Consider the following 12425-nt stretch of genomic DNA (forward strand, 5'->3'; position numbering starts at 1 on the left):
TGCTCCGTGGGATCAGTTCTGTTGTAACATTTGCTTGGTTTCAGTTTTGGAAAGCAGGAGTAAAAGCTATAGCAAAACTGCTTCTGTAGCATCAACCTATGGTTGGAAAAGTTGATACCTGGCTTTGAGCACTTTAATTATCAATGTAGAAATGAACAGTTATCTGTGATAATTTTCACCACCGTTCCTTTATCCTTTTATTTAAAAAGTAAGATAGTTTGACAGAAGAGTAATTTTGGCACACTGAAGATTTAGCTCCTTTTCACATACAAGATACAACATTTGGAGTCAGCGCTATGTTCCCATATCCCGGTGTTCCCATATCCCAGTGTTACCACATCCCAATGTTACCACAGCCCAATATTCCCCTAGTCCCCAATTTTTTTCGCCTTTTTTCCCCACTACCAGTTAGGCCCATTGTTCCCACAGCCTTATGTTCCTATAGTCCTGTGTACCCACAGCCCCATGTTCCCATAGTTCTATGTACCCACAGCCCTATGTTCCCATAATCCTATGTACCCGCGTTCCCATATTTTCAAAGCCTGATGTTCCCACAGCCCTAAGTTCCCATAGTCCTAAATTCACACAGCCCAATGTTTATGCAGGTCAGTGTCTCGGAAAATGTAAATCCTTTCCTTATCTAAATCCTTCTCTTTTTCCTTTTCTTTTTTTCCCCATAGACAATCAGGTCCTATGTACCCATAGTCCTATGTTCCCACAGCCCAATGTTTCCACAGCTCAATGTCCCTAAACATAAAAGTCCTATGTTGCTACAGCCAATAATACCACAGTCCTATGTTCCTAAATATCTAAGTCATTTATATTTTTTTGTTTATTTTATATATCTATATATATATATATTTTTTTTTTATTATTATTTTCTGTGTAAAGTTAGGCTCTATGTTCCCACTGTCCTATGTCCCCAAATATATACATTTTTATTTTATTTATTTTTGTTTTTTATTATTATTTGCCGTGGACAGTAAGGCCCTATGTTCCCACAGCAACATAATACATAGAGCTGTGGGAACATTGGGCTGTGGGAACATTAAACATACTGTTGAACAGTAAATGCTGATTTACCATTAGATCTTTGGTTTAAGATTAAGGTAGACTTGTTCCTGAAATATCTTGAATGTTTTTTTTTTTTTTTTTTTGATTTTGAGTCTTCATGAGAACTGATGAGTGGTTTCAAAAGGACTGACAGTGGTTTGGATACAAGCGTACAATATGTCATAATCTCTGTACCAGATTTAGATTGATGCAGTGACCGTTAAGCATTATTTTAAGGTTTAAGGTTTAAAATCAGATTAAAAAGCACTGACAGATTGCATTGATGATTTTGTAGGGTTGAAACTTGAGCTTAAAGCTTAAATGACTGGTAAAGTTCTTTGGGTCAACAAAAGGCAGTGACCTTATGATACACAGACACAGTCTCAGTGTTGTCATTAGCTGGTGTCCAAAGAGACATATAGAAGTCAAATCATGGCTGTCTCCATTGTGAAAATATTGCTATAACCTAGCATTTGGTCAAGCACAGGTGAAGTAAAACTTTTGGCATCCTGGCTAATGCCCCTGTCTGTCAGTCAATCTATGACCTAATCATTTTGATCTATATGAAGCTCTTTCCTGTAATACCATCAAAATATGCATAATAATGATAATAATATTCCTCAGTGCGTGAACAAGTAAAGATATGAGCTAACCAGATTAAGAATAATTTTTGTACTGGGTTGTAAACATACTGAACTTTGCCGTAAGAATGGGTGTTGATGGAACTTTCTTATGTTTGTCTCATAGAGTTCAATGGTTTGAGAATTTTATCAAATAGGCTGATGTTTGAATGAATGTTTAGGAGTTCCTAAAGCAAGTCCTTTGGTGCAGTCATAAGAATTACACTGCCTTGTTTAAATTTAGATTATGTTCATGTTGAGCAGAGAGAGACTCGGATCAGAGATTGAGTCACTTTTTAAATCAATGTGGAATCACTTCACGTCTGAATGAATTTCACTGTAAGTCTGTTCAATCAGTTTGGATGGCCTTTTGGAGATCTCTGTGTCAGTGTGTGTGTGTGTGTGTGTGTGTGTGTGTGTGTGTGTGTGTGTGTGTGTGTGTGTGTGTGTGTGTGTGTGTGTGTGTTTGACTTTCTTCACTCTTTTTCTTCCAGTTGTCACATTAGAGAAAAACCTTCAATCACTGGGAACATCAAGAGACACAGCAGAGCTACGACAGAGTCTGTGAGTATCTCTCTGTCACACACACACACACACACTCACACACACACACACACACACACACACACACACACACACACACACACACACACACACACACACACACACACACACTTAATAATGATCGTAGGTCATAAACAGACATTTATATTGATTTTAGGCCTGAACCATACGTATATGGATATATTCCTAAACGTACATTTTTCTGTCCGATTGGGCCTCTCAACCACACGAACACGGGGATTTCACCCACATAAATGGAGATTTTTAAAAACGGATAAAAAAGTGAAGAAATAAGAAAATATCCAGTTGAGTGAATCCGTGTAGCGGTGTTAAACGGAGCTGGTGTTGACGTGATGACGTCAAGCGCATCCGCGTCGACTGCTTCTTTTTCCTGTGTTTGACTGCACATGCTCATGACGTTCTTCTTCTATGGTTTTCACATTTTGCTAACCTGCCACTTAACGCCCGTTCCAAATAAACGCTAAGTCATTACCTCACATATATCATACATTCAGTTACTGTCATACACAAAGCTCAGGATCGGAGAAAGTAAAACAAACTCTGGCTCTAGGGGCTGTAGGTTTCAATGTTCCCATCTTTGGTTATTGATTAGCCAACTCTTAAGTTAGCTTTTGAAGGAGATGTAAGAGCTGGACTCTAGGAGAACACAGACTGTCCAAATGAACTCTTACTGAGAGGGATTTTACAGTCACCTGTCACTGCTCCTCTAGTTACAGTGGTTGTTGTGGATCGAAAGTGCATTAAGTTGCAGAGCGGCCGGGGTGCAGTGCGCTGATGAATCCGGAACATTAGACAACAATTTTTGAAGACTAATCAGATTTTCCCAGCTTAACAGCCTATATTTTTGTAATATAGTGCAGTGATGGTATGCTCTAGGTTTTTTGTCCAAGACTTTAAGAGCTTGTTTATATAGAGACATGAGCGGTGTTAAGGTAGTGCTGTTGGCAGTGAGCCAGGTGGGTAAGCAGTAGTTTATGTGGGGTAGTATAAGAGAAAACATGTACATTTTTGCAGCTTTGGTGGTCATGTGATTTCTAAGATGCCGGAAATTTGCCAAAGCAAAACGTACATTTTTACAGATCTTGGAAACATGATTTTTAAATGTAAGATTACAGTCAATCACAATGCATAAGTATTTGTATGCCTTTACTATTTGAATTATCTGTACAGCAATTAACACTTCAGCTTCTACATGCGCTTTTTTTATTTTTGTCAAAGAACACTGCAACTGTTTTAGTGGTGTTAAGTTGTAAATAACCGTTGTTCAGCCACTCACTTACTGTTTGTGAGTAGTGTAGCAGCTTCAGTGTGGTTTCTACCTAGGATGAGCTGGATGGCTAATGGTGTGATCATACAAAGGCATTGACTTTATATTAAGCTGCTTCTTTAACAACTAAAGAACTCTTTGGGGATTTTGAGTCGAGGATCATTACTGTGGTGCACTTCAGTGATGTATTTACGCACCAGGTCGAGTACCTGACCCCTTGGTGTAGCCTCTTCTCTCCCAAAGCTCAGACTTATTTGTGGAGCCTGTTGTAGAGTTACATTTATCTCTGCTTTCCAGAGAAGTGCTTATTTTCCCTTTGTTTCGCCGCCCTCTTTCATATTGATTATTCTCTTTTAGTTGAGCTGCCAGCAATTACCAGATTCAAAGCTGATGACAAAGTGGCCAATCTAAGATGATTGCATCTGTTTAAAATGCATTACATCCCACTGTGTCGGCTGGCATGTCATCAATTCTATTGAACACTTTTTATGATCGCCTTGGAAACTTAGCGACAGTGCTCAGCTGCTTTTATCTTTAACTGCCCGCTTTGCTTCAGCAGATTTCATGCTGGATGCAAACAGCACGTCGAGTGCCGCCAACTGATGCAAATTACATCCGGGACCATTCTTTGTGTTATTCAGCAGCTCTCAGTGTTTGGAGAGATTGTTCCAGAACAGTCAGAGGGCTCTCTGTTTTGTGAATGTGATGGTGACTTTAATGGCTCGTTAACCACAGGCTTTGGTTTTTACAGTTTTCTTGATTCTTGTGACACGCTGCAGACATTCAAACCAGAGCCAGTGAGGGTTTGAGGGGAGGGATAAGATTTCAAACTGTCCTCTGTGGAAAAACAGCCATAAGAGCTGGACACCTGCCTAACAGGAGTGAGCTACTTCATCATGTAGCATCTTTATTCTTTAAAACAGGTTTACTTTGAATGAAAATAATGAAGCAAGTGCTTCTTCTTCAAAACAATGATTCCAGAAACACTTTGCTTTAATACGATCCCCGGCGTCACAACAGTATTAGGGTTTGTTGCTGGCAGGAACATTTACAAAGCACTTTGAGCGAGATCAGCACACTGTGGCCATGAATGCTGGAGAAGTTGTTTGACTTTTACCTGGGGTAAATTTAAGTCCTGTCTTCCACTGTAACTTCCTCTTATCCATTATCTGAACCGTGCGTTTAGCATAAATTTATGCACTGATGAGCATCATGTAGGATACTTGCAACAAGGTACGTGCTGACAAGCAGGGGCGGGTCCAGACTTTTTAGGGATTCTATGAGCCCACGTTACAATTACACTTAATTTTGAGTATTTGTATTACAGATACAGAATTTACAGGCTAAAGCTTAAACAAAAAATATATATTGAAAAAAAAAGAAAGAAAGAAGGAAAATTTACAAAAACAAAGATTAAAAAAAGATATGATTTAAAATCAAAATTTAAACAGTGCACAAACAATAGTACAGTACAAGCTTCCTTTAGTTGTAGTTGTTATTAAAAATTCAAAATGTACACAATTATCATTATTTTGTTTTTAATTGTGGAGCACATATTCCACAACTATCTGCATGTTCATTTCAAACAAACCATATAGACTCATCTCAATCGCACAATTTAGCCAAATTGTTCAGCTCTATGAGGTGGTGGGGGGTGTTGTGGTCAGCTGCTTAAAAGTAACTAATAAAGTAACTCATACCGTAACTTACTTACTTTTAAAATCAAGTGATTAGTAAAGTAACTAAGTTACTTTTAAAAAAAGTAAGAAGATTACTTTTTCAAGGTTACTGTGGCAACACTGTTAGAACAGAGTAAGCATGCTAGGGACACGTGCCTGTTTGAACCAAGAAAGTAAACATACCCTGAAACAATGATTCAATAAAACATTAATATTTAGACATTTTTAAAGCCTCCACTGATGTAGGAAACTTCACACATGATGGCAAAACCAGCAGCCATTTGGCTCTATAGCCTAGAAATCACTACCAGTATATCAAAAGTGGGGAACAACAGGACAGCTATCAGACATCACTAGCTTCTTAACTAGCTGCTGCACACATAATGGTAGAAGTTTCTGTTAAACTCCTCTTCTTTTCTGATTGATTTTAAAACATTGTCACTAAGTAAAAATCTTCCTCCTCTGAGGAAGGAGATTTTTTTTTTAATTTAACTCACTTTGAAAGAAGGAATAGATGCTTCACTTTGGTTTTTGTCATTGATCCTTTATCTGCTATCATTAGTCTTGGAGTGAAGTAGCTGTGGGTTTGTTGTTTGGCCTTCCCTGCTGTACTGAACAAAACCCCTTTGTACACTCCAAATATTAATAATCATGTGATTATTACCTGGGAACCAGATGAACAGCTTCAGTTTTCTAATATTATGCGTAATAAATCCAAAAGTTTCCTTCCTCAGTCATTTTTAAATCCCAGCAGCAAATCCAGAAGTTGAAACTGACTTTAGCAGGAGGAAGAGAACAGGTGCAGTCACACTGATAGCCTCTCCTGTGCCTGTGTCATGGACTGGTTCAGTGATGAAAAAGAAAGAAAGAAAAGGACCATACAGACTGAAAGAAAAAAGAAAAAACAAACACCAGCTTTCTTGATGAGGGACTATTGACTGCAATGTCGTTTTCCCTTTGAATGTGTATCGACTAAGCTGTTTATTTTCCTGGCTTTGGACTATTGACTGAAAGGCTGTTGAACAAAGCCAGTACATCTGAGGTTAGAATAAAGTGGTCTTTTAAAGCACGTTGCCCTCAGAAGGCAGCTTTCTGCAGCATCAATCATATAGTTCTAAAATAGAGGAATGGACTTCAGTTTTTTTCTTCTCTCGTGACGTCTTTAATCAAGACACAGCCTCATTTTGAGATCCACTGAGTCCATCTTATGTAGCTCGTATTATTTTTATCATCTTTACAAGAGTTTCTTGATGCTCACATACAATAATATTCATCAGGTTGTGTGTGCAATCAGGCCTGCATACTTTTTCCATTGATTTCTTTGTAACTTTCACTGAAACTCAGCACATCACATAATGGCAGCCATGGTCACAGCAGCTCTGAGAAAATAGTACATCCTAAATGTTGTCGACTGGCAAGGTTGCATCACAAAAGCAGCAAGAAGACGCTTGATTAGATTTGAAGAAGAGGAGATGAAATTTATGCCCCATTTCTACTTAACAGTTCAGTTCAGTCTGTTTTGGTACGGCACACATTTTGTGGCGTTTCCTTTGACTAAAATCAGAACAGGTCCCCAAATTACCGACCCATACCGTCCCACTTTTTGGTACCCTTCTGTTGGGGTGCCAGACATGTCAGTCCCAACCAGAAGGTGGAGCTAGAAACACTGAAGTCCTTTGATTGGTGGAAACAATAGTAACTTCCTGTGCGACAGCAGTAGAACAACGCATAACCCTGCCATGTTTGAAACTCTGGTCAACTCTGTGAAGATAATTTTCTTTTTGTTTGGAAAATGGTGTCATGAAAACGCAAACAGGATCAGGCTTCACTGATCCAACCTCTACCAAACTGTACTGATCCACACCAAACTGCTGCTCTCAAAAACAAACGCACGCAGTAAAAGTGGGTGAAATTGCTGCTGGGAAATGTAGTCTTTATCCTGGGAAAACAATACTGATTTCGGCCACAGGGTCACAGTGATTAATGCAAAACTGATAGTTCTTACAGACCCTTTTAAGCTGAACCTCTAACCAAGGAATTTAGCCAGAGGCAAGGAACGTATGCATCATCACATCAGCACATGAGCACATCATGGATCAGTGTCTCAGTCTTCCACTGTTGGAGCAGGAAGACGGCGGAATAGATCCATTTCATCGTGTGACAGGAGAGAGCAGCAGGACTTTACGGTTGATGCTTTAAAGACAGTCATAAAGATTGAAATTAGGATAAAATGTTTGTACAAAAATCATTAAAAGCTTGTCTCCTGTCCTAAAAAAATCAGGGTGAGTTTGTTGACTGAGGCAAATAAAGCCTGGCTCATTAATTGAAGTTTTATGGCACCTGCTGCGTTCTCATATTGCTGTATTTGGAAATGAACCAGACCTTTTTATTGGGAGCTGGCAACAGACAGTTTGTTGTCACAATCAACCAGTTTTAATTTCCACATTCGCACATATAAAACACTGAGAAGAGTCCAGACACTTCCAGGAACTCAGCGCTGATGTGAACGTGTCTACCAACAGGGTAGCTATTACCATAGGTTCACATCTGCTGCTTTAAATTCAGATCTTTAAGAAAAGCACAAGTGAGTCCATCTCATACTCTCAGGCTCTACTGACCAAAAATCTCTTTTCTCCACAATCAAAAATCATAATTTGTTTTAGCTGCTGTCTCTTTAAGACTCCCTGTTCTACAAACCCCTTTCACATTGATTGGCCAGCCCTCTGAGGGGCGGAGCTATGGACGGAACTTGGTGTTAAAGGCCCAGCCCATCGAATGTGTGATGAACCAGTTAGGAGATCCTCATGCAGTGACTTTTTTTTTATTCCAGCAAAGCTTGTAAAGATCTCTAGGTTGAAGGGTTTCTGTCTTCAGTCCCTCCAGGAAGTTGCGATGTCGTGATCATGAAAATTAACGCGTATTCAACCAACTCCCGTGAATTCAGAGCGACCCTACTTTGTCCAATCACCGCATTCTCACTATGATATATTTTTCTCAAATTTGACCAATCATAAAAGTCTCACTTGCCCCCTCCAGTTTCACCAATTGTAGCAGTCAGTCCCCTGCAAAACTCGCTCCCTTGTTTATGAAGCTGCAGACGTGTCAGACAAAAATACCCCACATTTAACAACAAATATTTCAGCTAGGAATCGTACAGTGCAATATCCAAATGTTTCGCATGTTTTCCACCCCATACAACAGGGGTGTCGAACTCCTTTACTGAGGGCCACATCAGCATAATGGTTTCCCTCAAAGGGCAAGATGTAACAGTAAGACGTATTACTTGCTTTATAGTTAAATTTCCTGTCTTCCTTTTTTAAAATTCAGTATATAGACTTCTGATTTGTCAGAAGTGTAAAAGGAGATTTTATCATTTTATGTTTCTCTAAAAAAATACTCTGAGTGGATGACATATCTTTAATACTCTTGTCTTCATAGTGATGTTTGTTATTGAAGTAATCCAAAATTAGCAAAAATTAATCAGATATATTACTTTAATATTTGATACTTTGAGTAAGTTACTGATTACATATTTTAGCAGGTAACTTGTAATTGTACTGGATTACATTTTTAAAGTAATCCTCCCAACCCTACTTATGTGTGCGTGTATGAGAGAGAAGAGTGGGTGGAGGGTGTGTGTGTGCGTGTGTGTATGTGTACATGTATCACTGTTTTTTTTTTTTTTTGTTTGTTTTGTTTTCAATGAATTGCAACCACACTTTCCCATTTTTGCTTACTGCCACAATATCATTGCATAAAAAAACATTGCAAGATACATTGTAATTTTTTCAAAAAGCTGCTGCAAAATCAGTCATTCTAGCCACAACAATCACCAATAAAAGGCTGCAACGTCCTGGAGGGACTGTTCCTTCACAGCTGCAGCTTTACATCTAAAACTTTATGAAGGTCTCAGACCTTATGAAGACAGATGGAATACCAGGTTCCTTATGATGTCTGTAGAAGATGAGTTTACTGTGGAGCGTTTGACCTGTTGTGTCACATGCCTGGGCTAAAACGGACAAACATAATTGGTGATGTATTTCATTTCATTTTAATGACTTAAAGATATCAGAAACAAAAGAAAGCAGATTGTTTATCTAAAGTCATTTTAATAAACACACAATAAACACACACACAGGTCAAACAGAGTCTGGAAACTTGCACTGAAAGGAAGTGTACACAGTGATCCTTCAAAGGATGAAAGAGGAAATATGTGTCACTGATGTTGTGACCGATGAAGCTACATTCTGTACTAAGGTCATGTGGTGACACAAGAGCAAGAAGTTAGTGATCCTTAAAGCACATTTATGGATTTCCAAAATCGAATATGAACCTCCATGTCTTCATGCTCCAATATGTCCTGACTACAGAGTGAAACACTCACTGCATCCCTAACAGGGTTAGTTTTAGTGCAGATGGTAATGGTTTGTCAGTCTTTCAGAGGAAATGAGGATTTGAAGGAGACTGAGAGGGTGCGCTCGCTGAAATAACCTACCAAGCTATTAATCTGCCTCATGTTGATTGGTGACTAAATCTCAGATTAGTGTTTGCTTTAATCACTAGATCCCTCATAAAGGGCCAGTTCACTCATAAAAACCAAACAATTGACCAATTTACAGTTGACGTCATCAAAAGTGCCCACGCATTTTGACTGCAGTAAAAGAAGAGTGTAGCTACATCCATTCAGTCGAATTAGCATCCTTTGAACACTAAATTCAAGTTTTAAGTAGCATAAAAATATCTGGTTGTTCTGTGGTCAGCTATCAGAAATGATACTACACCATGGAGTCAACTTCAATCTAGTTTTGACTGATACAGAGCTAATAGGGTTTTGGATCAAAGAGTGACCATGCTAACTAGTGACTCAGCAGAACGTGTCACTGATGGTCGACTGAGAGCAGAGACGATTGCTCTAAGACTGCAAGGGAAGCTCAGCTTCCCCTAAAATGTGCCCCAAAAAAGTGGTGATATGTACTGCTGTGTGTACATTTCATTGACAAAATGTGCGCAAGAATTCCTTCATCTTTTGTTCAGAATCAGCTCCTATCACAGGTAACTGGCTCCACCTCCTTCTCATTCATCCCTGCAGCGTCTCAACTCTTTAACACAGTCGGACGCTGAGCATCTTCTGACTTCAGCGGATAAGCGTAGAGTGGGTTGTTCCACTGTGGAAACTGGACGGTCATTGGATAAACTCTGGGCTTTGTCCCGCCCATCAGACGCTCAGCGTCTCTGGGGGTCTATGAGGCAGTGGGCTGGCCTGGACACTGGGCTTCTGCATCATGATTGGATGATCTGTCTGAGGCGGAATCCCTTTTTGATTGACAGTGAAATGAGCCAGTCAGGGATCTTGAAGTATAACTCTCCACCGGAGCATCTTCTCAGTTGTTCTGGACTGATCTGAAGGCTTCGCCAATCGGCCTTTTTTAAAAACGACGAGCGTTGAGAAAACACAGGTAAAATCCCTGGAAAAAACACCTGGTTGGTACGACAGGGTAAGATCATTTTTCTTGAAAAGGAACGGAACTGAAACACCAGCGATGTCCGCAGCTGTTATTAAATGTGTCTTCTTTTTCCAACCTCAGGTAACCAGGTTTGACCACAAGTGAATAATATTAACTGCTGATATTCTAAATCCAGATTTTACTTTATGTATTTAATGAAAAAGTTGGCTTGGGGCCAAATTAACGGCTAAACTTGGAATCACTATGAAGTGTAAATATCTGTGAGCATAAGAATTGACAGAAACAAATCTTATGTTTACAGTGTAACTACAGCATATTATCAAACTATTGACCAGTCTTATAATTAATCTTAAAATACAAACCATTAGTATTATAATAGATTTGGTGCAGTCCTCTGGATGTAGTTTTCTGGCTCCTTTTTTATAACCCAGGTCTCAGACTAAGCTCTATGTACTTTCCTTTGGTTTGGGAGGGTTTCTGGTTTATTGACACCAGTTTGTGTCCACAGATAAAACAGTCCATAGCACCAAGTTACTTGTGAGTTAAAACTCTTCCCTGGGGTACACACTAGATTTCTCCACTAAAACGTCGGTCCACTGAACGTCTGTCCACTGAACGTCTGTCCACTGAACATCTGTCCACTGAATGTCTGTCCACTTGTTGATGTTTTTCATCCACTCACTGATTTTTAATGAACCTGTGAGTCGTTTACTATCTGTCAAATAATTGTCATTTAGGTGGAAAGTGCATTTTTTGCTTGATAAACCATCGTTTCCATAATGGGCTCATGGCCGTAAATGTCATATACATTTTCACACACAGACACTTTTGTTTATTGAAAACTGTTGCCTTTTCTCAGTTCAGATTCCTGACAGAAGTGAGTCTTGCTTGTGCCCATGGTTTGGATGGTAACTCTCCATTTGTCTGCCTGTCTTCAGGCAAAGGAACTCAAATCTCACGGTTAATAGAATTTGACCCACCCCCGTAATCGTGGAAATGCACACAGTGAAAAGTCTAAGTGGATTAATGGCTCACCCCCTCTGAGTGTCATTGTCTTTGTTAGCACATTCAGCAATGAGTGGTGTTCTCCCCAATCACGCTAGAGGACATGTGAGTGTGTTTCAAAGGGTGCCCTCCACTGGTGGACACTGTCTCTGCAGATTAAGTGTGCAAAGGTACAGGCTGATATATTCTCTTCAATAAAAAACATTTTATATTTATATATTTAAACTGGCTATAGTGTTATAACAGTAACTCTGTCACCATTTAAAAAAAATCAAAGATCACTGGAAACACAAGAATTTGCACTTTCCAGTGATATGTGGTTTATTACTGTAATCAGATCTGTGATGCAAAGCAAAACACTGGAAATATCACAAAGGTGATAAATGCCTTCTTGGTAGCATAGCATTTTTTTAGCCTCAGTGGGTAAAGGGCGTCATGTCTTCAGACCTGCCTCTTAGAAATGAAGTTTTCTGGCTACTGATTAGTTTTTACCCATGGACTGTATAAAACATGGACCAAGTCTCCACAGTGTTGCCTGTCTATACCTGAAACCAGTGGTGGTTTTCCATGGATGCCAAGGGAAGCCTGGCTTCCCCAATATATATATATATATATATATATATATATATATATATATATATATATATATATATATATATATATATATATATATATATATATATATATATATATATATATATATATATGTATATATATATATATATATATATATATATATATATATATATAT

At 38.9% G+C, this 12425-nt stretch overlaps 1 protein-coding gene across 1 annotated transcript in view; it reads left to right on the forward strand.

Annotated features, from left to right (window-relative positions):
- tsnare1 (T-SNARE Domain Containing 1) overlaps positions 1-12425 on the forward strand; it is a 247546-nt gene that overhangs the window by 92134 nt on the left and 142987 nt on the right. The window contains exon 4 of the mRNA XM_074683894.1: positions 2168-2237. Coding sequence (XP_074539995.1) covers positions 2168-2237 — 70 coding nt within the window. The remainder of the gene's footprint in view (positions 1-2167; positions 2238-12425) is intronic.

This window comes from Halichoeres trimaculatus, unplaced genomic scaffold (genome assembly GCF_033239565.1).
Source record: "Halichoeres trimaculatus isolate MK-OKI-2021-1 unplaced genomic scaffold, fHalTri1.1 fHalTri1_scaffold_12, whole genome shotgun sequence".
In the NCBI taxonomy this organism is placed as follows: Eukaryota; Metazoa; Chordata; class Actinopteri; order Labriformes; family Labridae; genus Halichoeres; species Halichoeres trimaculatus.